Source organism: Centroberyx affinis, unplaced genomic scaffold (assembly GCF_046629955.1).
Source record: "Centroberyx affinis isolate AG114_WGS23_722 - 3 ecotype Tasmania unplaced genomic scaffold, CSIRO-AGI_Caff_v1 ptg000058l_1, whole genome shotgun sequence".
Lineage (NCBI taxonomy): Eukaryota > Metazoa > Chordata > Actinopteri > Beryciformes > Berycidae > Centroberyx > Centroberyx affinis.
In genome coordinates, this window is record NW_027278769.1 from 270,125 (window position 1) to 297,470 (window position 27,346).

Below are 27,346 nucleotides of genomic sequence, written 5' to 3' on the forward strand. Positions count from 1 at the left end.
CTGGCACGGTGGTGGGGCGAGTCATGAAAGGGGACGGCGGGTCCTTTTTCTCTTGAATCGCTGCCCACTTTCTCTCTCTCTCTCTTGCTCTCTCACGCTCTCTCGCTCTCCTACCCTCTCTCTCCCTCCTCTTTGAAAACCCCACCACTGTACTCATCCCTAGGATCCTTCTGCAGGGATTAATCAGTTTTCCATTCCTGGAGAGATTATTCAAATACTGTTACATCTACAGCCAGCAGCGGCACTCCCTCCCTCCCTCCCTCCCGGCAGCACAGCGCTGACTGAGGGAAAAGTCTCACTCTTTCTCTCCTCTCTCTTTCTCTCTGAGCCTATTTCCTTGTTGCTCTCTTTCTCCCTCTGTTTCTGTCTCTCTTCCTGTCTGTCTCAGTGTATTGCTGTCACTCTCCCTGCCTTTGTATGTCTCTCTGTATTTCTCTGTTTGTCTTTCCTCCTCTGTATTTCTGTCTCCACTTCTGCCTCTCTATTTCCATCTTTCTCACTGTCTGTCTGTATTTGTACTTGCTCTCTCTCACACACCCTCTCTGCGATTACCATCAGTGTCGACCGTGTGTGAGTGCTTATGCCCATAATTGTCCAGTGAGCGAGTTGATGATATTGTACGTGAGAGAGTCTTTTGAGTGGTCCATGCTTTTTCTCATTCACTGTTGTTTCTCTCTGTGTGTATATAGACTCGCAGAGAATCTAAATGGTCCTTGTGTAATCGTACTCATTAGGGCTGGCAGGAGAAAGGCCAGGGCTCCTCACGGCACCAGACTATAGGGGCTGTGACAGCTCCTGTGGCGTTCAGATCCTGCTTTCTCCAATCCTCCAAAGCCTTCACCTCCCCACCCTCCCTTTCCCTCTGTTCCCCCCTCCCTTTCCCACTCCCCTCCCTCCCTCCCTCACTCCATCCTTCATTCGCTCCCTCTGCTGTTCGCCCAGGTAAATTAACAACTGCCCAAGTAAAGTTTTATTTTGGGCGCTGTGATGCAAAAAGCTGGCCTTCAAACCTGTTGTTTCTTTTCAACGTTGTATGCAAAAACATTTTGAATTGTTGTCGAGCACTGAAAGCGCGTTAGTGAGCTATAATGGCCATTTATTGCAGCTATGACAGAGGGATTGGGCATTTACTGTTCTTAAAGGAAAATATGCCTTGCATTTCTGGACTCAATCTGTTGTTTGGTGTATTTTTCTTTTCCCATGGATAACTGGCCAAACGTAGATGGCATCATGTCAATATTTCCAGCGCAGCTACAATGGAGTTTGATTGCAGACAATTTTTCAGCCATCTAAAACATCAATAGTAAGCATGTTCAACAATCATACAGGGAGAAATCCATCCTTGGAAAGGATGAGATACCAGCGTGTTGAGTAAGGGGCGTGACTCACTTTTCCCGACTCGGAAAAACTCGCTTTTGTTATTGCTCTCTCCACCTCTCTACACCTACAACCAACAGATACATGTAGGAGGTAACCCATTTATAGTTAGCAGCTGTATGTCATACTTGCTTCACTCAAATAGCCATAGTCAGATGGGAGTATCATAGTCAGCTAATGTTGCTGTAGCAACTTAGCTAATGCTAGCCTCATCAGTTTATACCAGAGTGACATTTAGACTTTAGTGTCTGGAAAGAATATGAAATACTGGGCTTGCTAAATGAAATATCAATAAAATGTCTAAAATAAAGTGCAAACCTAGGGAAACAGTGCTGCTTCATCTCTTTTTACCTCTGTTCCTCCTTCCCCCTCTCTTTCCTATTCCCTCCCTCTCCTCTCTACTTCTCTCCCTCCTTCCCTTCTCTCTCCCTCCATCCTTACCGTATCCTCTTTTCCCTCTCCTCACTTTTCTTTTCCCTCCCATCCTCCCTCTCTTGCTTTGCCGTTCTATCGTTTTCTCTCCCACCTTCCCTCCCTCCTGCCTTCTCTTCTCCTTTGCTCCCCCTTTCTGTCCCATGGCCAAGCCACCCTGCTGGTCTGGGGCTAAAGCTGCCTCACATGACATGCCCCCCCCCACCCCGACACCCCCCCACCCCCCCTCTCAGCACCAGGCCAACACAGCCAGACTTTCCCCCTCACTGCTCATTCGCTGCTCTGTTCCCTCTGGCCCACAACTGCTGGCTGCCTGGCCTGCATCTCTATCACTGCTCACCTCGCTGCCAACACTACACACACACACACACACACACACACACACACACACACACACACACACACACACAATAGAGTTACCTACTGCTAGGGGTGCTGCTAGTAAGGGGGAGACGGGGGAGTACTTGTGAGGGAGCCTCAAGCTGGAAGTGGCCCTTCAGAGAGGAGAGGTGTGACATCTTGTCAGGGGGATTTCTAGAGCTTCAGCCTTTCATTTGGCAGCACCACCCTTATCATGCACACAAATGGATGCAGGTGCATACGCTTGCATGAACGCATACAACATACACCAAGTGCACACCCACAAACACATCAAACACACACTCTCTTTCACACACACACACATACACACAAATGTGCTTTCACGTATACGTATATTCTCTCCCTTTCTCTCTCTATGGCTCTGTCTTGCACACTGCAGAAAGCAGGAGGGAAAGTGTGTGGGTTGTAAGCTGGCAGTAGGACAAGTGTTAAGTGTTTTAGGAGGTGAGTTTAGTAAGGCACTGTGAGAGGAGGCAAAAACCCACGGTGTAATAATGGGCCAACATAAGCCTGTGGGGCTGAAGAATGAATACCCCCAGACTCTGTTCCCGGGGCGGATTCAAAGAGACTCTTTCCAGAATGAGATCCCCTGGCAGGAAACGTTTTTTTTGTCCACCGGCCTCTCAATGGCTACTTCATCCCAGAATTCACCAGCAACCATTTTGGAGGTTTTTCACTGTGACACCTCAGTTAAAAACTGCTTTAAAAGACAAAAGAAATGTAAAAAACCCAACAAGAAGTAACCAAAAGGAAATACAATGTTGGAAATGGCAAATTGGGATGAAACGAGATTTGAAAAACAAAAACAAAGATATTTTAGGAAAAAGGGTAGGGTCTAAACAGCTGTGGGTTTGGACAGATCAGGGATGAAGGTGAAGACGACATGACTGGAGCAGGAAACAAAATTTCTAGTCCAAAGGCCAAAGAAGATGGTCATAATTCACCAGGCGCTTTCACTATTGTCTATACCAAACGGATAGATTTTTTTAGAACAGAGCAGGATCTATAAATGATGCCTGGTTTCCTGCTGAAAGCGTCTGGTAGAGTAGACAAACTTATTAGCCAGAGCCAAAATGTAGCAGTGTTTTGTTGGTGGCTGGCGTTGGAGAGATCCATCATCTGAAAAAAATACAAAACAAAACATGACGCCTAGTTTAAAACAGATTGCTTACCTGAAAGTAAAACCCATTGTTAAGTTATAGTTTTCTTGGAGATGTGTCTAAAAAAACTAGCACTGCAGAGTGGTGTCATTTATCTATTCAGAATATGAAGAATGAATTCAAGGTGACAGCGTTCACTTATGTTTATCAATGGTTATATAGCATGTTGGACTCAAACACCTCCATTTGTTGCGCCAGAGAAGAAGAGGTGCGCCATACAAGAGCAGAAGAATCTGTGTTTTCTTTTCCTCCTCCTCCTCCTCTTCACTCTGCAGGCTGGAGGCAGGCTGCCTGTCACTGGCACTGCAGTGAGCCCAAACATGATATGACCTAAATAAACGAGTGTGTTAAGAGAGAGAGAGGGAGAGTGTGTGTGTGTGTGAGAGAGAGAGAGAGAGAGAGCACGAGAGAGAGAGCGCAAGAGAGAGAGAGGGATGAAGCAGTATATCTCCCTCTCTTACTCAGTTGTCTTGTTTTCAAACACTTAAGTTTTTCAATCACTCTTCTGCAGGCTACTACCTGTGCGTGTGTGTATGTGCACAGACAGATGCGTACACACACACTGTAGACGCACCGGGGGTGTTTATAACATGACACCTGCAGGGGTCTTTGGCTCCGATTACAATTATGCACGCATGTACGCACTGGCATTATGCCCCATTAGTCTGTGTTTCTGCCTGATTTTCAGACAGCGCACCATTTGAATTCACATCTCAATCTGTGGCCGAGGGGGTCGTGGTTGTGTTTCAGTGAGTGATACTGTGTGGACCATAGATAAAAGGGAAAACAGGCGCTAGCTGTGCCACACAAGGGCTGGAGTTGCCAGTATAAAACGTGGGAACGGGGTGGGAAATACACACCGGCCACAGCCAAAACTTACTGGCATTAGGCTGGTGGCTGGCAAGCTTGCCCACGTTACCAGCCATATGGGCAAGTGGCCAACCGTCATTTTAGAAGTCTTATTCTGTTCAAAATATGTAGTTTGCTTGTAAAATTATTAACGCAGCAGGTGAATTTTGGAATTGGAAAAAGTTTCCTGCGTTTTGTGGTCATCGGTGGAGGCTTTTTGAATATAAAGCGGGGGAAATATGCCACTGCGCCTCGCAGATTCGGGCTCTTGTGACGTTCCGTGACGCCGCTGTCCACTCCTGGTTCCTCCGTTTAGTGGCAATATGAGGTTTGATGTGTGCGTGCATCCACGGTCTGGTCAGGGCTGAAAGCTTCATTGTGTGCTGCCCACAGAGCTGCAGCCTGGCAGAGACAGATAAGAGAGCCTCACCTCAGACAGACTTTCTACCCCCAGCCATTACCGGCTCACAGGACAGGTTTCATTATGCAAACAGACAGCTCAGCCTTGTGTTCGTCTGTGTGTGCGCGTGCGTGTGTGTATTTAAGTAGGTGGATGTGTGTGTGTTTGTATGGTCGTTCATGTGCGTGCGTGTGAGTGTATGTGCGTGTTTCCGTGCGTGTATGTGGACAGTCAGTTCTCCTGGATTAAAGGCCTCTAATCCCACCAGATCCTCATCAGCTCAGAAGTTAGTCGGTACAACTTGTTAGTCAAGGAGCATGCTCAGCTCACATGTTTAGAGTCGGAATTGCATGGCCGAGCAAATTTGGGTCCCCAATTATGAGGGTGAGGTTTAAGGTGAGGTGAGCCAGGCTTTCTTTGGTGGATGCACCACTCAGCTCTGGTGTGGATCAGCAGTGTCTGGTTGGGTCTCTGCGTTCCTGTGCCTCCTAACCTCCTAGAACCAGTATTTCCTCTAGATTTGTTAGACTAAGATGTGGCAGCACAGCAAGAACTCTACCGCCAACACTAAGAAAATGTGACATTAAGAAAACATCAGAAATTAGTTGAGTTTTACTCTGAGCAAAAAGGTGTACATGTGGTGTATCAACATAGTGCTATTAGCATAATAAATTGCACAATTTAAGAAGCTGCAACCTACATTAAAGATAGAACTGGGATTAAACAAGGACAAACTTTACTCCCAAAAACCACTGGTGCATGAATTTCACAGCTGAGCAATTCATTGTGTCACACAATTTTACTTTTCACAATTTATAATCCTAGAATTTGGAACCATAAGGATTTCATTTAATTTCATTCAGGCTCCTATAAGTGGAAATGGTCAAGATGTTAACTGAAGACGACAAAAGCACAATAAACCAATTTTGTTCCCCAAATCATCTAGGTTAGTAATCATATTTAATAATTGTGATCACACTGTCTAGTGAAATAATGTGGATTATCATTTTAGCTGTCATCTTGCAGCATTAGTACATGTAGCAGGTAAAAAGTACATCGGCCCTCTGGGTAACAATAGGAGCAGCAGGCTGGCCTGTCTGCCCTCTTCTCCCTTATAATCAGGCTGTTCTGACTCCCAGCCATGCAGAGACTCAGGCTCCAGTTCTCTCATCTCTCCTTGTGTGCCAGTGAGACAACAGCTTACTGCGTTGCTACACTGATGTCAGTGTTCATAGCTTTCCTATTTACAGGCACATTACTGTAGCTCTGACAGCAGCAGTAGTCTGGCACTGCGACACTGCACACCATCGATGCCATACTTCCTGTCTATTATCTTCTGCCTTCCTCTTGCCTGTCCTTATTTTGTCTTCTTTTTTATATGAAAGTTGACTTATTTACATGTTGACATATTGGCAGCATGTGAATTAGTCAATTTACCAGAGTTGCAAACTCTATTTTTACTTTATATTTTCAGTATTGCCTCTTTATATTTTTTGTCTGATGCACTTTTTTTTAATCTCTATATCTTCGCAGTGCTGCACCTTTTTATTATGCTGCTGATGACACCTCAAGTTTTCACCCTCTCTCTCTTTCTCTTTCTCTGTCTCTTTCTCTCTCACCACTCACAGGGGGCTCAGCGATGAATAAGCTACGGCAGAGCTTCCGCCGGAAGAAAGATGTGTACGTGCCGGAGTCGAGCCGGCCGCACCAGTGGCAGACAGACGAGGAGGCGGTCCGCAGTGGCAAATGCAGCTTCGCCGTCAAGGTGACTCTCCCCTCTCTCCCTCGCACACAAACACACCTGCTCATACACGACCCTCGTACACACTTTCACAGGCACTCATACGCAAAGTCTCTCTCTTACACACACTCACACACTCACTCACGGTGCTGGGCTAACCTCACTGTGGCACACTCATACCTCTTTGAGGAACTCGCACACTGCCTGGCTCCCCAAGGACGCTACTTGTGATTAATCATAAGCATTCAGAGACCGTGAGTGCAGCTTTTATCTAGGTTGCAAGATAATGTGCTGTACCAAGCTGCTGCCCATCCAAACCTGCAAGATGATCTGTGAAACTGTCTGCTCAACTTTTGACCTGTAACCTCAGGGAGTAAATCAGAATCACTTTAATTACCAAATGTACAGGATGTTTTCATTGCGACTTATTGAGAGATAACATAGTAATTCAAGTGCACATTTGCACAAATGGCACAAGGACAGCAGGACCTTACATTCAAGTGCAAGGGGGCGGTGCAAGACACACAACAGACAGTAGACTATACATATCCCTCTACATATATGCATTCAATACTCAATACTAAATGGATGAACAGGACCAGCCAAGGTGCAGTTGATGGACACAGGAGTGGAGAGTTCACTGTATTGTGGCAACAAAACCCTCCACTTTTGCAAACAGAAGCGCAACGGTACAGTACGCTTCCCCTACTCACGTGGGGCCAGACGCTGACCTTCAGAGAGAAGGGAATTGAAAACTTGTTCAGGAACGGATTCGAGAAAGTGAGGTTTGACTTGCAACAGATGGAGTTCATGGTGGGTCAAGGGGTGTGTGCGTAGACGGGTGTATGGGTTTTATGTTGTGTGTGTGTATACTCTGTCCTGCTTGTTTCCTTAGCGCTAGAAAGGGGAATTGAAAATGCCTTCAGTGGAGGGAGGTGAAAGTAACTATCATGAGATTGTCCAATTTTAAGGTGGATAGATAGAGACTTGTGGTGGAGATAGGTGTGTGTGTGTGTCATTAGATCGTGGGGGGGATGTAAGACTGTCGTAAGTTTCCAGATGGAGGCTTGATGTAGGGCGTGTGTGTGTGTCGGTTTATGGTTTCAAGTCGCGTGTGCACGCTCCAGCCAGCGTGTGGGACGCCCTAGATTCCATCTCTCCCCTAAGTTGTCTTCCACACTTTTGACAACCCCCCCCCCCCCATACACACACACACATAAACATACACCTTCCCTCCCCCACCTGCTCCCCATAAATTACCTCCCTCCGCTGCGCTTGAAGCTGGATTTGTTTATGAGCGACTAGCCTACTCCTTCAGCACCCTTCTTAAAATGTGCAGATGACCTCAGCCTCCTCAGGTTTACTTTGTTTACCACGGTCTCTTCAAGGATACACATCGTCTTTGATCTTTTTTTTTTGGAAATTGTTTGTTCAAGCTCGAGAGGTTTCATTAAAGTTATTTGCTGATTTTGCTTTCCTCTATCTGCTTAACTTTTTAAGTGTGTGAAAACAACACAAGAGCAAAGCTAAAGATAATCATGCCCTTTAGGGTGGGTAACTAGCCTATAACCAGCCAGTGAGCAAACGCTAATAAATTCTCTACTCTCCCAGCCAGTTTGGCAGGTAACTGACCCTTGTTGAGGTGTCCTACACCAGTAAGGTCTTGTTTGCTGATGCTGAAAATGGCCAGTGAATTTCGGAATTGACCAGCCAATGAGGCCTGTGGAAGAAAAGTTTCGTTTTCTGCCCTGATTGTCAAGCTTTCCTTCTGGCACTTTTGAAGCCACACATACCTCTCCTGTGTAATACCTTCAACCGTTCTCTTTTTTTTTTTTTTTCCTCCTCATTCTCTGCACTGGCTCTCACCGTGCTGGTGCAACCTACCGTGCTACTCCTGCGTATCCCTCCTCCCCCTCCCGCTCCCTCTCTCCCGCTCTCGGTGCCTCAGAGGAACCCAGTTCTTGTGTGTGGGTTGGAATAGTTGCAGTGAGATTATCACCGGCGCGCTAAAGAGTGAGAGTTGAAGGAATAGAGGGGAGGAGAGGAGGTGGAGGGGGAGAAGGGGGAGAGAATAAAGGCTGCTTTAGGTGGTGAGGGGGGGGGCTTAAGAGGGTGAAATGAGCATTCACTGTTGTGGCCCGGGGCTTCCCCCTTATAAACACACGGTGACTTGAGAGAGCAGAGGAAAAGCCCAATTCTCCGCTCAGGATCAGGCTCACGCTCTGCCCTCTGACGGCACACAGCCTGCCAGTGGTGTGTCACGTTAAGGCATGTTTGTGTTTATTTGCTTGTATTTATATGCATGTTGTTTGCAAGCTAAAATCGCTTAGACAGACAATAATTCATGTGACTCAAGGTCAGGATTTTCAATGCCATAAAAATGTAGACCTGCCTTTTTTATATGGAAATGTCAGCTGTATAAGGCTACTGATGTCCAGAGACAAAGACAGTTATTCACCTGACGTAAGGTAATCTTCAGTGCCGTGAATACATAGACATTATTTGTATGGAAATGTGGGGCTTATAAGGCTACTGACGATTGTGAACTTGTGTGTGAGTGTTTGTGTGAATGTGTGTTGTCTGCAAATTAAAACGGCTCAGAAAGACAAATATTCACACAACATAAAAGGACTTTCAGGACCATAAATGTGCACACTTGCTGTTTTTTGTATGGAAAGTAGGGGTTTGTAAGGCTGCTGACAGCATGTTTCACTGAAATTGATGCATGGCCCATACTCTGAATTAATTCCTGGAATACATCTGGATTACTTCCAGGGGACTTACACAAAGCCAACTCCAGTTTATTGATATGGTTTGATACTGATTTGTATGTGAAACTGCACGATAGATAAACCCTGAATATTTAAACAAAACAGGAGTGTTTATTGCTGTCTGGGTTTGTTATTTTGACCCCTGCCCTCCTTATCAGTGGCTGCTTGTAATGTTGGTGTTGATCCATGAATTGAAGCTCATCCTACTGTTGCAGTGTTTCCTTTACCTTAAATTAGCTGTGGCACCTCAACAGCTGGAAAATTGCCCTCGCAGCTAGAAAAATGTAAATACAATTCATCATCTTGCCATATTCCTCAACCTGCAGAAAAAAAAAATACATTTGCAATTAGAGCACAATTGTACAAATGCAGTATAAGTATCCAAACAAGAGCCATTCCTAAATTGCTATTTATCCTGGCCCACTCCAGGATTAGTTCCAAGTAGAACTAATCCTGGAGTGGGCAAACCTGGGTCTCAGAACCAAAATTACCCCCACATGTAAATATTCTTGCAGGAAAAATTGGTTGCATTTGTTTGAAGTCGCTCCGGTTAAGAACATCTGCTAAATGTGAATGTTTCAGCCCCCAGACTGTTGCTGCCAGTGAGTTACTCACAGGACGGAGTAGGACACTACAATGAAGCATCTGTTGTGACAGTTTGAGCCTCCCATGCGGTTACTCATCTCACCTAAGCCACGTCTCCTGGCTGATCCCCCATTAGTAGCGCTACTGCTTCCCCTGTCCTCACTGCCCACAGCTGCCTCCTTGCATCAGTATTCCCCTCAGGACACATGCATGCTTGTGTGTGCATCTGTGTGTGTGTGTTTAGGTGTGTGTGTTTGTACACGTGTGCATGCTAGTAGGCCAACGGTGTGAGTCACAGTCGCGACGTCATGCTCTCAAAATAGCAGGGCCTGGGGGTGGCGGGTGATGGGCGGGGGTCAGCGTCGCTTGCAGTGTGTGTGTGTGTGTGTGTGTGTATATGTGTGTGTTCAGTAAGGAAAAGGGTAAGGACTTCCTCTCTAGTCCTGCACGCACAATGGCTGACTGCCTCGCGCCGCTAACCCCCGGAGGCCGCTGCATCGGTCAGGGTTACGACTCCAGAGTGACACACAGCAGGGCGTGATGCTGCTTCAGATCCGGGAGCAAGGAGGATGGGAGGATAGGGTCGGAGGGGGCAGCCTTTTCCGTTCATTCACAGTCAAACCCACTCACAAAGTATTTTTGAGTAATTCCTGCCGTTTGTTTTAACCCGGTTGGAGTACCAGATGGGTGGGGTTTGCCATGTTGCACAATGTCGTACAATGCGTGCTAGAAGGTTCAAACAATCGCCGGAAATTACTTGAAAGTCAGGTTTCTCTGACTGACAACGTTATGTGACCCTGATCTGAATTGTCTTGTTGCGATGAGCCCCACCCTCCTGGGACAGGAGCACACAGGGGTGTGCGGCATGCTGACCATGCTGAGGGTATGGAGGGGAAGCAGGAAAGCGTAGTAAAGTTACACTCATGTCATCCCCGCTCCTCCTTGTATTTTATATTCTCATGTATTTACTCACAGGCTCACACACTTTTGCGCTCGCATCCACCCGAGAGCCCGTTTGTATTTGTCAGGGATGCGTTTTTTGTATTTTTTCCAGATTTCTTTTTTTTTTATTTTTTTTTAGATCTGCTACTCCCACTCATTATTTTTTATGTCCCCAGTGACAAATCTGCTCTTACCCTTCCGCCGATCCAAGTTTCTACGTTGCCACTCACCGTAGTTAAATGCCAACTGGGATAGTTACAGCAGATCCTGTGCATTGGTAAATTGGAGATTAGTGTTTTCCTGCTTTCTCCCACAGCGCTATTGGTACAGCACAGTGGGAATCAAGAGCCAAATTTAGGCATGTCAGTCAGGGGTGTAACACTTGCATACATTATACACACATTACACATTATACACATTAGAATCAATAAAAGACGTAAAAGTTGTATTATTGTGAAAAATTAACTAGAGCCTTCACATCTTGGCTGCAACTTTTGGCACAACACCCTTAATCTTCATCTTATATGCAAATTAATTTTGCATGATGTCGCACAACATGAGAATTTCCTTCATTGCTATAATTGTGCATGGACCGCTGCAGTACAGTGACATATATAGCTAAATGTTTCTGATCGTTATACAACAGATAATCTGGCATTTTATAATAAGTGCATTGTTGTATAAGCAGTGCTTCTATATATGAAATATGGTATTAACTATGTTTGCTAATGGTTCAGTTCTGAATGTTAACAAGGAAGCCAGGTAGTCTTAACGTAACTATGTTCTCCATGGATAAGATCAGGCATCTTATCAACTAGGGAGCCATAGAACTGAGATTACACTTAAATTGCTAGTTAATTAGGTCTATACTTCATCACCACCAATGTATCATGGGACTGTACAGAATCTGAACTCATTTAAATGCCTGATCTCATGCCAGATTGTTTGGAGTTTGTTATTGTAGCCCAACTTCAACTTGAATAAAGTAAGGGTTGTCACAGCATCACTCAGATTCTCTCTCTCTCTCTTGTCTCTCTATCTGTCTCTCTCTCTTCTTTCTTTCTGTCTGTCCCTCCTGCAGTACCTGGGCCACGTGGAGGTGGAGGAGTCCCGGGGCATGCACATCTGTGAGGACGCTGTGAAGCGGCTGAAGACGGTAGGTTCTCACTAGACAGCCTCACTGTACTCCTAGGAACGAGTCTAAGGCCGGACCCTACAAAGTTAGCAGACGTCCCTTTCCCCTCCTTTCTCTTCTTTCTCCTTCCCTTCCCTCCGCTACCTCGTTCTCTAGGGTATCTCCATTTTCTCATCCTACTGACTTTGATTGACAGTTCCTCTTATCACGGCAGCCCTCCCTCATCTGTCATCTTGCTGCTTGTAGATTTGTTCTTTCGTAGCGCTGCTGCTGCTGTGTTTATTCCTGCCCAGTTTTCTCTGTACTTAGAGGCCCGAGTATGGCTGAATCTTGCCGTTTCTCATTGAGGGTCTCCTCCCAGCGTGGCCCTCAGACTACCTCCGTCCGTCCGTTGTCTCTAGGCCGACATGTACTTCCTGCTGCAGTAGATTCCGGCAGAGTTACGCAAAAGAGCAAATTCCAGTGTCGGGGGGTGGAGGGGGAAAGGGGGAAACTGTGTAGCAATTGCTTTTCCATGTTGTCAGTTGTTTGCCAAGGCCCCACCCAGGTCATAAACTCCTATGGATGAATGTGACTGACACTGTGTGAGTCGGGGCCCAACCTGAGGTCGCAGGCCTGTTTGTGGTGGGTCCCTGTGTGTATAGAGTACCAGTCTGTTCAGGAGGATTAGCGTGTCATGTCTGAGTCCCAGGACAAGACTAAATTAGACTCTGGTGCTGATAAAGGCTAACAATCCCTGCTTTAAATGTCTGCTGAGTGATTTCAGTTTCAATTTGAGATGACTCAAGCTAGTTGAAAATTCATTCTTGTTTTCGTAATGTAACATATCCCCTTTGGTGCGGGCTTTTATCTAAAGCACCTTACAATACCATGAGTGTGTATATTTTTAGTGTGGGCAGCACCAGCAGGATCTGAAGCTGTACAGCTCTAGTTGTTTAAGCGGCATGCTCTACTTGTTGAGCTATTGAGAAGCATTATGTTTGAGTATGATTAATACTGTAGCACATGCTACAGAATAATTTCATATTATGAGCATCAGCTCTCTCTTTATGAAATCCCATGACTCATACACACACACACATACACAGTCTTACAACACTCATACAGAAGCACAACACGCATGCAAACACATACTGGTACCAGTGCTAATACACACACACACACACACACACACACACACACACACACACACACACACACACACACACACACACTCTCACTCTCTCTCTCTCTCTCTCTCTCTCTCTCTCTCTCTCTCTCTCTCTCTCTCTCTCTCTCTCTCTCTCTCTCTCTCTCTCTCCCTCTTATAAGGTAGAATTAGGGCACACAGAAGTGGAACACACATATGCACACAGAATCAAAACACACGCACACACACTCTTGCAATACACACACAGAAGCACAACACACATGCAGACACATGGGTATAACACATACATACGTTAGGAGCTCATATACACACACACAGTTAGGGCACACAGAGGCATATTTTACATACACAGTGGCACAACAAGCACACCTAGAGGGTAAGCACACAGACACACTACGTACACATTATTACTCTTATAAGACACATAAACATAAGTACAACACACACACGCTCTCTTACAGCACTTACACAGAAGCACGACGCACACAAACACACACAGAGGTACAAAACATACACACAAATAGAGCGTGCACACAGAGGTATAATTTAGGGCACACACAATTGCACAACAAGCTCACCCAGAGGTACAATGAATACACACACACATACGCTCGCGCACAAAAGTTAGCACGACACAGGCACATACACACAAGTAAAAACACACACACAAGGCATGACAAGTGCACCCAGAGGCACTTGTACACACACACACACACACAGGCTGTCTTGCAGCACGTACAAAAGCACAACACACATGCAGACACACAGAGGTACAACACATACACGCACGTAGAGCTCATACGCTCATACACACACAGTACACACAGAGCCACACAGCTCACAGAAGCACCATGCACGTACGTAAACACAAGTACAGAACACACACATACAGGCACAACATACACACAGAGGTCACATGGTGTGCACAGAGCCTGAGGCGGTGGGGTCTTATTGAGTTACAGTTGTCGTAACACGGAGCACGAGATGGAGCCCGACTCAAACGGAGAGACGGGTGCTTCTGCCTCCTGTCCTCCTGCGGGCCGCGACTCCCTGACCTCCTCGCCCTAATGACATTTCTTCTTCTTTCCCCTCCGTTACTTCGCTCCCTCCCTCCCTGCCTGCCCAGAGGCCTTATCTGTACTCTAGTGCAGGAATGGCTTTATTGATCCGTGTTTATGAGCAGGGTGGGAAATTAACACCAGCCGACAATGAAATCCTCGTCACTTCTGGCTGCGGCTGGCAAGTTTGACAACACTACTGTACCTGCCACCATGTGAAGGTGCTGTTCTCTTAACAATCTATTTGGACGGTGAAATTGTGAAATCGGTTGTTGATTTTTGGGATGAAACAACTGCCGTGGTTGGTGGACAAAAACAAGTTGGATTCCTGCCGTGTTTATAAGTGACCGTCACCCAGTTACTGTATTCTGGACAATGTCAATATACTACAATAGCCACGTGACCGTGCTGAACCCTGGCCAGGTACGTGGCAGTTTACCTGCATGCCTGATAGGCTCACCTGACAGGAAGTGCCATAAAACCTTCACAGTCCACTGGTACACAGTATGACTGCCCCCTGGTGACAGTTATCCATATCAGAACTAGACTCTCAGGCCAGACCAGCCATCTTCCTGGAAACGGATACACAATTCAATCAGCTAGGCCCTGATAGTTCCCAGTTCATCCTCATCGACTGTTCAATAAGCTAAGTGTTGCCAGGCAACAAATACAGTTCCAACCAGTGAACAGAATGTGGGCTAATATTGCTTAGCAACAAACTCATGCTCCAGGAATTAATGGCTGAATCACTGAGAAAACAAGGCCCCACACCCATCAACACTGAATAACTGGTGTAGGCCGAAGGGAGGCTGTTCTCTGAAAATCCGCTAACAGCAGTCAGGCAGCAGCCACAACACCAACTCCTCAGTCTGGCAGCATCAGTCTTGAGGCAGGGGAGGGGAGACGAGCAGCAACAGAGAGCTGATGCTCCCTGTGGCATGAGTAGGAAGAGCATGGAAATAACGCTAATCTCTGTATGTGCATTGTGCAGGAGGTTGTGTTGGTGGTCTAGCTGTCCGACTGGATATGTCTATCTGTTTGTGTGTGTGTGTGTGTGTGTGTGTGAAGGCTGTGGCTGGATACACCGCTCTGAGCTGGCTCCATTGTATTCCCAGCAGCCTTTGGGACGGTAATGAGAGTTTTCTCACAGCTCTGTGACCCGTGACTCAGAGGGGAGGGTGGAGGCGGTGGAGGAGGAGGAGGAGGAGGAGGAGGAGGCTGCACTGCGGCACCGTCAACCTCCAAGCTGCCCTTTTTACGTTTTCATCATGATGTCACTTCCTGCTGGCGCTGGCCCGTAGCCCAGGGTCGGAGGTGTATTCGGTGTTCTGGCGGTGGGAATGTTTTTGCTCAGTAGCCAGTAGTGAGCGGGATGGTTTCTCCTGTATAGACTGGGTAGGCCGCTGACATGCTAAAAGAATTTCACTTAATATTTGTACAACACCGAATGGCCCAGCATCACTGACTCTGTGTCCAAGCGTACCACAAGGTGTACATATATATAAACTGTTTCTTCTATATTGGTTTCAAAACAGTTTTACTGTCACATGTTGTGAAATGCTGTCTCAGAGGCCTTTCCACCCACACCAGAGACATTTCTTGAGTAATCACTGAATGTGGGCATCTACACAGCAAAAGCCTCAGTGTTCATTTAATTCTGGGAGTATTAACATCAAAACAGTGCCAGTGTTTATCAGTCCATACCCATCAGAGTTAATTGAACTTTTTTTTAGCTAATTTTATCAAATCAAATTAATTGCCACTGAAAAGTCAGCACTTATTAAAGCTGCTGTAGGCAACTTTGGAGAAATTAGCAAGAATTTGACTCTGCCCCCCCCCACACCCCCCTGCCCGCTCCCTCTCTCCCAGGCAAACTTGATAAATTCCAAACCTTTTACGCAAAACATAACTCTGCTAGCTCAGTCTAGTTGTTCCTGAAATTCAGTGGCAAAAATATATGTGGCAAAAATATATTTTTTGTCACACATAGATTAGTTACCACAGTTGCAAAGCCATAGCTACCTAACACCGGTTGACATTCGGGTCTGTCTGACCTGAATGTGGCTCCTTCCTGATGAACAGGTCTTGTGCTGTGAGGAGAACAACTGGCCTCCTTACACAAATACCTGGCTTCCATACACTTCCTTCCAGTCCCAGTATTTAGTTTGGATTATCTCTTCTGTGGACATATCTGTCTTCTCTCTGCAGTTTGCCAGGAAGTCAGCACTAGAATGAGCTATGCGTGATTGACAGGCAGTAGGAGACGCCTCCTCGCAGAGAGATGTCCTGATTGGTTGAGGCCTGCCGGGAGCAGTGAGATTTTGGAGAGCCTGAAAACAGAGGCAGGGGCGATCACAGAGGCCTGATCTTCTGTCAGATCATCTGAATTACTCATAGCTGAAAAGGTGTTATGAAATTATCACCAAATAATACCAAAATAAAGTTGCTTAGCTCAGTTTTAACACCAGATAATTTGCTGTGTAGGCAGACTTCCCCCTCCTCTCTACAAGCACTGTGCAGGATAGTGGCTTAGGATTCTTGGACAGCCTGTCAGGCAAAATAAGGTTTTGCTGTCCAGGATAAGCTACTCTTTCTAAAGCAGAGATGTTTCTGACATGTGATTAAGATGAATGTTGTAAGGCGTTGCACAAAGTAGACCTGTCACAGATGTTGCACAAGCTATGTCAGTTGTCGTTGCACATTCTGCTGTTTGTTACGGTTATTTTCAGGGAGGGAAATTACTGTCAGCCACCAGCTGGTAGTAACACTGGTTATTTTTGACAGTGACCGGTGTGTCTACTCTACCAGCCAGTTTGGCAGGTAACTTATTTTCATTCGGTGGCCCTATTCTAAATATCTTGTTGGCTGGTAAAATCTGAAAATTGTCAGTGAGTTTTGTGATTGGCTTGTAGGCTAGAAAGTTGTTTTCCTGCATTTAGCTTCAACCCTCTAGGCTTCATCCCTGATCTGTCAAAACCCACGGCTGTTGCCTTAGACACTGTCCTTTCTCCCCCAAAGAGCTTTTTCCCCCACTCTAGTTTCATCCCAGTTCACACCTGAATTTGAATACTTGAATATTGTATTTTCTTTTTGTTACTTTTTGTTGGTTTTATACATTTCTTTTGTCTTTTTGAGCAGGTTTTTATTGTGGTGTCGCTGAGCCTCCAAACACCCCCTCACCTCCTTCCCATTCTAGCTATCTCAACCCTATAGAGATTTCTTCTTACCCATAACATACTAACACTGGCTGTGTAGGCTCTGCCTTCGTCTGCATGTCTGTGGTTCACACACACACACTCACACTAACAAGCGCTTACTCATTTCATGTGAATCCCTGACGCTGGTAACACATTAAATCATGCATTAACACGGTGCTCTGAGTGCTGTCTCCACCACGGCCGTGTAACAGGAGCGGAGTGGCACTCCTTTTCACAGCCTGTGGGGAGGAGAGGAGGTCTAGGGGCGGTGCAGGGAGGGAGGATTAAGGCTAGGTCAGGTTTGATTGTCGGCCGCTTATGTGACGCGCGGCGGCCTAAACTTGACCCCTGACTCTCGCCGACCAGCAGCCAGTCACTTGGCTCGACTCAGAGGTCAAACCGCCGTCTGTGGGAATCTGTTTATGTCTGCTGAACAACCATGGAATGACCACGTCTTGGTCTTAGGCATCAGAGGAAAAAGAATAAAATGGGATTTAGGATTATCCCCTCCACACACACCTGAAGCTCTGCCAGCCTTATCTCCCCTGTCCAGGCGGCTTGGTATGATGTCTTTGCTGCGGGACTGCTGTAGTCTTGTATCGCCTTGTAGGGTTGTTTATTCAAATCCTCTCAGGACGGCTACAGAGGAACCTACTGGTTCCCGATATCAGCAGCTCGGCAGGGAGACATGCTGGGGCGTGAGCTTACCACTTCCTGGTGTCTGGGCTCTGCTGCTCACTGGCTTCCTGTGTGGTAGCACTAACACTGATCACCATAATGACAATAACTACCATAATATCACCCAGGCCATCACTACACCTATCAATATAGAATCATGTGGACCGACCCGGTCCATTGCTCCGCTCACTCACTCACACTCATAACTCAGCTTCACCTCCATAAAAAAAACCCCAAAACAAACCAAATCCCTTCCTGTGGGCTCCAGACAATTTGTAGACCTCATCGGTAACATTTTCATGCCTTGTTCCTCCCTCCATCTCCCCCACCCCTCTCACCCACCCTGCCTTTACCAATACCACTTCCAGGACAGGAAATTCTTCAAGGGATTCTTTACAAAAGTAAGTTCTGCTTTGTGTGTCTGAGTGCGTGCCTCTTTTATTATTATAATTTTATTTATTTTTTTCTCCCCTCACGTAACACTTCACTCTTTGATCACGTCTGAAGGCTGGCAGGAACACACAGGGGGGTTTCTGTCTGGAGTGAGACAAACACGATGATGCATGTGTCTGTGACCGGGTGGGGTGGGGCACTTTTTTGTATTTTGGTGTTTGTGTGTGTGTTTGCGTGCGGTTGTGTGTCTGAACGGGCGTGCCTTCTCTCCCATCAGCTCCTCTTCCATGAAGCAAGAAAGGAACAATGAGCAGTTTGTGTGAATGAGTGTTGTCTCTTTGTTTGCACACACACAAATCTTTTATTGTTGTTATTCTAACCAATGGGCCACCATTGTTGACTGCCTTTATCACACCTATTCTCATATCATGTTTCTTTTATAAAATTTCGGGTACTATTGCACAACACGCAGAACGCTTGACTTCTGTCTTCTCTTCTGTCTTTAAAAGTCTCCTACCTGGTGCCTTTTCTTTATTTCCAGGTGGTGTGTGTGGTTTGTGTTTGCTTACTGAAGTTTTATGTGGATTTTATGCATAGGTTTCAAGGAATGGTATGAGGGGATGTGATCTGCGGGGGCGTGGAGAGACTGAAAAGTTGTCCTGTTTCTTACTTGTTCCTGTCCCCCTTGTGTTTTGTTGGCAGGCTGGGAAGAAGGCGGTACGCGCGGTGCTGTGGGTGTCGGCGGACGGTCTTCGTGTCGTAGACGACAAAACAAAGGTAATGAGTCCCTTCAGGCCGCTGCCACAGGCTCTGAAATACCTTGATCAAAAAGACAGAGCCACCAGAGGAAATGCATGTGGCTGTTTGGGCTCTGAAAGAGGAAACACTGGTAGTTAAGACTCTATCTTTGTGGTCTAGTGACCTCCAGAAGGTCCTCTTTGGAAATATGTACTCACTGCACCTGCAAGAGTGGATATGAGTTGAGCAAACAGTACGTCTATTTTAAATTTTAGGTTACAGTGGCACCTGCTGGAAGGCATGTGGTACTACATCAGGTACTACCTTGCATTTGTAGGTTCTCAGAGCACCCAGGATCCTCTAAAAGAGCTGGACTGTGTGTGATCGTCAGTACTGCTGGGGTCTGTCGGGGTGTGCTCGCACTTTTCGCTTGGCTATGAAAACGGAAAAAATTGCTCCATCTAGTAGGATGTAGGAGTAGGCTAAGTAATATTATAGTCAAAAGGACATGAGGAAGTTTCTTTATCATTACTTTCAATCCCAATCCAATTTGTAACACTCAGTTGATCCCTGAAGGAGAAATTCTCTTTTCACTTTCACCCCTTAGCTGCAGCTTGGCGCTCCTGCAGCTGGTAGCGGTTCAGTTGAACTCAGGCCTTCCTTTGAAGTACTACTTACTATGCCACCCTCCTGCCCATGTATTGATTACACTGAGCTGAAACTCATTTAACCCTGACCTTAGTTTTAAGCTTACGATAATGAGTTAATTGTGTTGCGCTCCAATTGCAGGACCTGATTCTGGACCAGACAATAGAGAAGGTATCGTTCTGCGCTCCGGACCGGAACTTCGAGCGGGCGTTCTCTTACATCTGCAGGGACGGCACCACGCGACGCTGGATCTGCCATTGTTTCATGGCCATCAAGGACTCAGTAAGAACTTGTTACAAAGCCTGAACCACCTCAGTCTGTGTAAAGACAAGGGCATCTATTTACAGTAGAACTTGATCTACACAGTGTGGGCTACTGTCTTTGGCCTCAACTGGAATACCAAACAGACGGCAGCACATAATGCATAATAAAACTTAACTCACGTGAAAAGCATCAAAATGGCACACAGGATTCTTTATAGGTCTTGATAGTTCTTTACAATGCTATAGATTATCTTAACTTACTGAAACATATGATGTGCAATTGTTGGAGTACATGTTATGTGGAAATTAGGTTGATTGCACTTCTCGACCTCAGCACCTTGTAGTGTCTTCAAAAGGTGTTATTTCATACAATCTCCAGTGTATCCAATGTAATTTGAGGTGTACAGTTTACAGTGTTTTTCCTTGGACATTTTTATTATAAGAGAAACATTACTTCGTTGGTTTGTGTTTCAGTGGCAACTTCATCTAGATGCGAAAATATATGTTTATATTTTAATTTCACGTTTTCTTTGTCAATGGTGGCAGTGTTGTCGCTGTGGTGGCGAATACAAGACATAAACATTATTTATCGTTCTCTTCTCCAGGGAGAGCGCCTCAGCCATGCTGTGGGTTGTGCGTTCGCTGCCTGTCTGGAGCGAAAACAGAAACGGGAGAAGGAGTGCGGTGTCACGGCGACCTTCGACGCCAACAGAACCACCTTCACCCGTGAGGGCTCGTTTCGCGTTACCACGGCGACAGAGGCGGCAGAGCGGGAGGAGGTCATGAGGCAGCTACAGGACGCCAAGAAAGGTCTGTATTTGTAGTCCCATTCCCTGATCTGGGAAATCTTATTTTACCCATACATTATCTGAGAAAGGTCAGTGTTTGTGTTCGTACTCAAACTTCCAGGTAATGTTATTGTTTAACTTGGTTGGCATATTTCACGTGTGGAACAGCCAAGAGAGATCTATTTCAAGAGTTTCGTACTAAAATGAGATATCTGCCATTTGGGGGGAAAAAGTGACACTCTGACAAAACAACTGATGTACTGTACATCAAAGTAAAAAATCATCAAATCCATCAAAATGGAAAAACATTTGTTATTGGCTATTTCATGACCATTGCTACAAAATACTAACATTTTTGAGGATTACATTTTTCTTATTCCTAAATATTTAATGATGAAATTCAGGGAGCAACATCTTCTGCAAATGAATTTGTGATGTTTTGCAATGAGAGCCTTAATTTGGATTTACTTGCAATTTCTGGACAAAGCTGTTCTTTTCCTTGGTGGATTATTGTCTGAACTTCCCCCTTTCTCCCACAGCGGAGACAGATGTGAAGGCTGCTGTTCCTGTGAGCTCGGCCACCTGTGCGACAAATTCCTGCGCCCCCCAGACGGGAGGATCCCCGTCCCCTTCGTCCTCCCCGCCCCTCTCTGCGGCCACCCTGGGGCCCCAGGCCATACCCCGCAGACACGCGCCAGCAGAGGCCCTGGCCAGGCAGGGCTCCTTCAGAGGCTTCCCGGCCCTCAGCCAGAAGACTTCTCCCTTCAAACGACAGCTGTCCCTGCGCATGAACGAGCTACCCTCCACCATGCAGCGCAAGTCTGACTTCCCTAGCAAAAACACAGGTGAGTCAGGACTCCTGGCCTAACCATATACTCAACTCTTTTGTTTTCCATACATCTCACTGATGCCTTAAAGGAAAAATCCACCCTAAAACACTTTAACACTAACTCTGTTAAAAAAACAAAAAAACAACTACTGGTGACGCACCTTAAATTTCTAGGCCCATTTTGTTGTTTGGTGGTGTATTTTTCTTATTGCCACCGATAAATGTAGATGACGTGATGTAACGTCAAACGTCATTTTCAGTGTAGCTACAATATATAATATCTAGATATCTAAAACATCAATGGTAAACGTTTCTCCAGAGCTGCCATTTACACCAACATTCAACAATCATACAGGGAGAAATCCATCGTAGAAGAGAGACCGATTTCTCACCTGACAGTAGCCTCACGATGCAATGTAGCCACAGCTTGCATCTTTGGTAGCAAGTAAAATACAACAGCTGCTGCTTCAATGGCTTTCTTGTAATTTTAACAACCAGCACAGAACACTGAGGCATTGTTCTCTCTCCACTCTCACTTTTTCTCCACTGAAAAAAATAACTAATACCACACTATTCCTATCACTGTTGTTCTCTCCACCTACATGTGTAACCTACAGCTGAATGCAACAAGTTCACGCCTATTCTCTGGAGGTTGTTGAAAGTCACTCTGGGAAATGTAGGAAATCACTAACTGAAGTAGAAGTTGGCAAGGCATGTCGAGTGAAAATGGGTTCACCCAAAAAAGTAAATTACATTGAACATCATAAATGGATAATATTTAACAGGGTAAGAGAGTTAGAGTGGATTTTACCTTTAAGACTTTAAATTTCAAAAACTAAATGTCAGTGCACAGCCAGTGAAGAAGGCAGCAGGCTGAAACATCTAGCTATGCCACAAGACATCTTGATGAAATTAATCAAATTGAATAGTTGAATTATCCTATTCTTGCATGAGCCCATTGCCTACATAATTCTATTATGTGTGCTCGCGCTGTCATGGCTTTTATTTTATTTAACTGATGTTTGCTTCATAGAAGTTTCCTCTGGTGTTCCCCCTCCAGTCCCAGAGGTAGAAGGAGAGAGTGACAGCATCAGTTCGCTGTGCACTCAGATCACCACAGCGTTCAGCGGGCCCCCAGAGGACCCCTTCTCCTCGGCCCCGATGCCCAAACCTGCCTCCTCCCCACAGTCTCCTGTCGCACCAGGTAACCACGCCGAAACCTCTGCTGATAGCCGTCATGATGTAACGTGTGTAACGGGGCGTTCACACTGCGAGCAACTTGGTCGATGGGTCGCTTTATTCTGACAAATTGTGGGTGGTGCGAGAGGCTCAGATTGCATCTTTGTAGTGGTGTCGGGCAAATACAGTTTTGAAGAGGCGGATTATGTATTTTTGCTGCTCTGGTATTGCCGTCATAACCTTATGTTGCATTAATTGAAAATAAACAGAAAAAACACAAGCTTACCATCGACCCAACGATGGATGCAACCGCTCTCCAAGCGTCGTTTTTGAGACATTTATTCCTGTAGTGTTTCTAATTCGAGTACTCGGAAGCTTTGAATGGCTGTAATCAACTTTCCGGCCATTTTGCACTTGGCAGGAGTAAATATTGTTCATAGAGCTAAATCACATTGGTAGGGAAACAAGGAAGCACGCAAATTGGATTGGTTGTTGACGGCCAGTGACTGCAAAAAGTTCAGCTCTGAACTTTTCTCGGCTGACAAACCGTCCACACGTCGGTTTCCCTGGTCACTCAGCTCTATAGGAGATGAATGGATGAAATAAATGAATTGAAATTAATTTGGTGATTTTTTGATTGTGTTGCTTGCAGTGTGAACGCAGCCAGAGAGTATGTGCCTGCATAAGTTTTTGTCATACCGTAGTTTTAATCAGAGCATTTATTTTGTAGGTGTGATTAACACATGTAAAGACTGTTAATTAATTGCACGGGGATGTTCTGCATGTCTAACATTAGCTCAGGCTACGTCATCCATTCACAAGCTTGCCTATACTAGCTTCTATCTCTTATCTGCTGTAGTGAACGGCACAGCTCCCGCCTTCTCTGTTGCTGCTGCTACTGCTAACCCCCCAGTTCTGCCCCCTCCTCTGCCTGCTCGAGACACTAACCCCTGGGCTAAGACCCCAGCGGGGGCCCCTGCCTCGGCCCAGCCAGGTAAGCAACTCTGAAGGGAGGCTCAAGTGTCAGGTTTGCATGTCACAGGATGCACTGAGAGTACACTATTGAGATGAAAAATAAGTGATATGGATACTTCACTGTCTGTAGTTTGTCTTGCACCGTCTCTTTGAGCTACTGTATATGTGTGAGGTTCTGTTGTCCTTGTATCATTTGTGTCAGTACTGGGAGACTCAATAATTTGATTCAGTAAGTTGTCATTGTTACCAAGACAATTGTACTTGCTGGTTTAGGTGGTTCTGACTCTGAATCATTTTTTTGCAATAGTTATAACTCGGGATGATGAATGTTAGCTGCAAACTTCAAACAAATTGAACTTGAAGTTCATCAGGATTTGTCTTTGTCTCTGTCTCAGTGAAATGCTGTCTGTTGTACTCCATGTTAACTCGTATTTGCTTGATGTGTAGTCACTCGCTCATTTTACCCACTCTGTCCCAGCAGGAGACTGGTCATCCCCCACTCCGGTGATAGTAGTCCCCCCCACGTCTTCCCCAGCCATGCCCTCCCACAGACGCACGCCATCAGAGGCGGATCGGTGGTTGGAGGAAGTGTCCAAGTCTGTTCGAGCCCCGCAGGCCAATCCCATCATGGCAGCAGCCTCGCCTCCTACCCAGCCGTTCGCTGCCCCCATGCCTATGCCTGTGCCTGTGCCGTCTGTTACCCCGGTGGCCTTCATGTCCTCGCTGCCCCCTGCGGTGCCCATGTTGCCCCCTCGCCAGCCGGCCTACCACACTCAGGCTCCAGCCCCCTACCCGATGTCCAACGGGCTGCCGTTCGGCCAGCCCAGCGTGCCCGTGGTCGGCATCACTCCTTCGCAGATGGTAGCTAACGTGTTCGGCTCGGCCACGCAACCCCAGCCGTTCCCCATCCCGGCCTCCACGATACCCCAGTACGACGCCCAGGCTGTCGTTAACGTCAGCCCGTTCAGCAAGCCCCTGCAGTCCGCCGCTGTGAACCCCGCTCCCCTCCACCCATCCAACGGTAGCGTAACCTTTAACGGGGCGGATAGCTGGGCCGCTCCCCCCCAGCCCGCTCCGTCCTCCCCGGCCCCGCAGCCCCAGCCGCAGGCGGATGCCTTCGAGGCCCAGTGGGCAGCGCTGGAGAGCCGCTCGCGCCAGCGCACCACACCCTCGCCCACGAATCCCTTCTCCACTGAGCTGCACAAGACCTTTGAGATCCAGCTCTGAAGGCTGGTGGTGTTTGGGAGAATTAAAGATCAGAAAGGACCGGATAATGTGGAGGCTATTTGGTTGATTGAGCAGATGGGGAAAAGACTGGAGAGGAGAGGGGAATGTCCTCCTGCCTCTCTCCCTCTCTCTGCTCCAGTGGACAAGCTGAGCAGGGTGGAAAGGAACTGGTGGGACGATGGAGAGCAGTGGGTGAATCAACAGGGAGCAGAACTCTGCACAGCAGTGGAAAAAATACAGGTTGCTGTTAACAAGGGTGCAGCTCACCAGGCATTTCATTAGCATTGTCTGTATTGTTTTGTCCTTGCTTCGGGGCGGCGTGGTCGTCATTACCCTGTGGAATAGCGGTGCCGAGCCGCACCCAGCCCCCCTGCCATCCCCTGCCACCCATCCAGGTGTGGCGGTTCCTGCCCCCCCTCCCCCCCTTCCGCTTGGTCCAGCTCCCAGCTCCCCCTGCTGGCAGGAGACGAGACCTCCCTCACCCGGCAGAGGGACTGCAGCACTGAGAGAACTAAGCTTCCAGACGAGAAGTTCTCATTAATAACTTCACAATCAGAAGAATAAAGTGAGAGAATGCCAAAATCTTTATTTTTATGCATTAAGTATATTTTAAATAGCTTTGGAATCTAACAGAAGAGTTGTAAGTAATCTTGCCAAAGGCACAGGCTAGCTACAATGAGATGAGTGGATGTGCGTGTATACAAGAAATGACCGTATATATTATACATAAATATATATAAATATATCTATAAAGAATCTATACTGTACACAGCTCACAGCAGTGCTAATTTTTAATGTGATGTAAAGAGAGATTGTGTGAAGGGACAGCTGCTTTACTTTTTGTGTTTTTGTTTTTTGTTTTGTTTTTTCATTTTTGTTTTTTTGAAGAAAAATCTCTTTATTGCCGTCTATTGCATCCTGTGATTGGATGTGCAGCATCTCACTGTAAATAGGGTTTCATTGCAGCAACAATCAACATGGACCCAGCAATGGTGGTGGTGCCCGACTGGTTGCCTCTCCTACCAGTGCTTTCTCTTAAACTATCAGTTTTTAATAGTTTAGTACTCATCAGTCCTTAACATTTTACTTCCTCTGTCTTCATTGTCATTCTTTTTTTTTTTTTTTTTTGTGGTAACATTCATGTTTTTTTTATTTTAACACATTGGGTAGTGTTGTCTCCCGATTCTCCACCTCTTGTATTATTTTTTTTAAGTAGTTGATTTCTAAATTTTTATTTTGCACAAGCACTAAAGTAGATTATTTGACCTCACAGGTGACTATGATCACCAGTTGATGCTGGTGATCTTAGTCAGTCTTGGCTACAGTAACTGAGAAGCTGTGGCCTAAAGCCGGGGTTTCCTGCCCGGACCTCCGTTAACCTGCTGTGGTTCTGACGGTTTGGTCTGCTGTTCACAGTGGAAAACGACGGGGAGATTAATCTGTTTCCCCTCTCATTGTCTGATTTCTCTCTGTCATGTTTTTATTTTATTTTTTAAAATCAAACCTGTGAATATGATCTGTTCTCTGATCTATTTTTTTTTCCATTTTGTAATTATTTCATTACTTTATTCCACTTCTTTCCAGAAATATTGAAGCTAAAAGATTGAATAAATTGATGGTGGTAGAGGAAAGGGTGGTCTGTGTGTTCTTTTCTGAATACTGTCATGTTTTGTATCTATACAACATACTGTGAAATCTCCATTACAATCTGTTTATTTTTGATAAAACAAGAGTGGCCAAGTTTGTGGCACAAGCACCTGATACACTAACACTCTAAAATTGCAAAAGGATCAATGTCAGGGAAAATGTTGTATGGGGAAAGTCTGCAAATAATAGCCTGTGATCACTTTGAATTAAATTGAGAATACATGGTAAATTCCAATTCAGTTCACTTCTCTTCTAAGAAAGATTGTATTGACTTGCTAAACATAAATCAAACATTACGAATGAAATAATACAGTTAAACAAATCAAATACATTCAATCATCATTCAATACATCATAAAATGTTAAAGGTACCTTTCAGGTGGTATTTTATGATATTTTCAGTATTGATAATATATAACACTACGTGTAATCTCATATGTGGTAAAAAATAAAAAAATAAAAAAAATAAAAACATGGAGTTTCATTTAATTTCATTGAACTAAATTCAACTTCATGAAATTCCAATTCAATTCCCATTCTGTTTCCTGTAGGTTTTTTCAAATTCCAATTCCTCAGTTGAATTGGACTAGATGAGTTCATTCATGAACTGACCCAGACCCTGCTGTGCACTTGATAATGATCTTTCCTCTAGAAGCTGAGGAAATATGTTGTTATGTCTCCTCATCCGTTCAGTGGGCGGCGCTAGCTGGAAAACTGCGTCCCGGTCCAGCAGCATCATTATAAATAGAGGCCGGAAGAAATGGATCAGATCAGCAATGAGAAACAAGTGTGCATGTGTGTGAA

The 27,346-nt window shown here is 45.8% G+C and overlaps 1 protein-coding gene across 8 annotated transcripts in view; it reads left to right on the plus strand.

Moving 5' to 3' along the window:
• The window catches only part of numb (NUMB endocytic adaptor protein), a 43,577-nt gene extending 16,812 nt beyond the window's left edge, over positions 1 to 26,765 (plus strand). The window contains exons 2-11 of one of the 8 annotated variants that reach the window (XM_071519338.1): positions 6,228 to 6,364; positions 11,720 to 11,794; positions 18,225 to 18,257; positions 18,952 to 19,026; positions 19,777 to 19,917; positions 20,504 to 20,708; positions 21,226 to 21,531; positions 22,549 to 22,719; positions 23,554 to 23,688; positions 24,148 to 26,765. In XM_071519338.1, coding sequence (XP_071375439.1) covers positions 6,239 to 6,364; positions 11,720 to 11,794; positions 18,225 to 18,257; positions 18,952 to 19,026; positions 19,777 to 19,917; positions 20,504 to 20,708; positions 21,226 to 21,531; positions 22,549 to 22,719; positions 23,554 to 23,688; positions 24,148 to 24,896 — 2,016 coding nt within the window. In that variant the 5' untranslated portion in view covers positions 6,228 to 6,238 and the 3' untranslated portion in view covers positions 24,897 to 26,765. Of the gene's footprint in view, positions 1 to 6,227; positions 6,365 to 11,719; positions 11,795 to 18,224; positions 18,258 to 18,951; positions 19,027 to 19,776; positions 19,918 to 20,503; positions 20,709 to 21,225; positions 21,532 to 22,548; positions 22,720 to 23,553; positions 23,689 to 24,147 lie in introns of those variants that run through there. The other 7 variants (XM_071519346.1, XM_071519354.1, XM_071519395.1 and 4 more) reach the window with 7 other exon arrangements.
• The last annotated feature ends 581 nt before the right edge of the window (positions 26,766 to 27,346 follow it).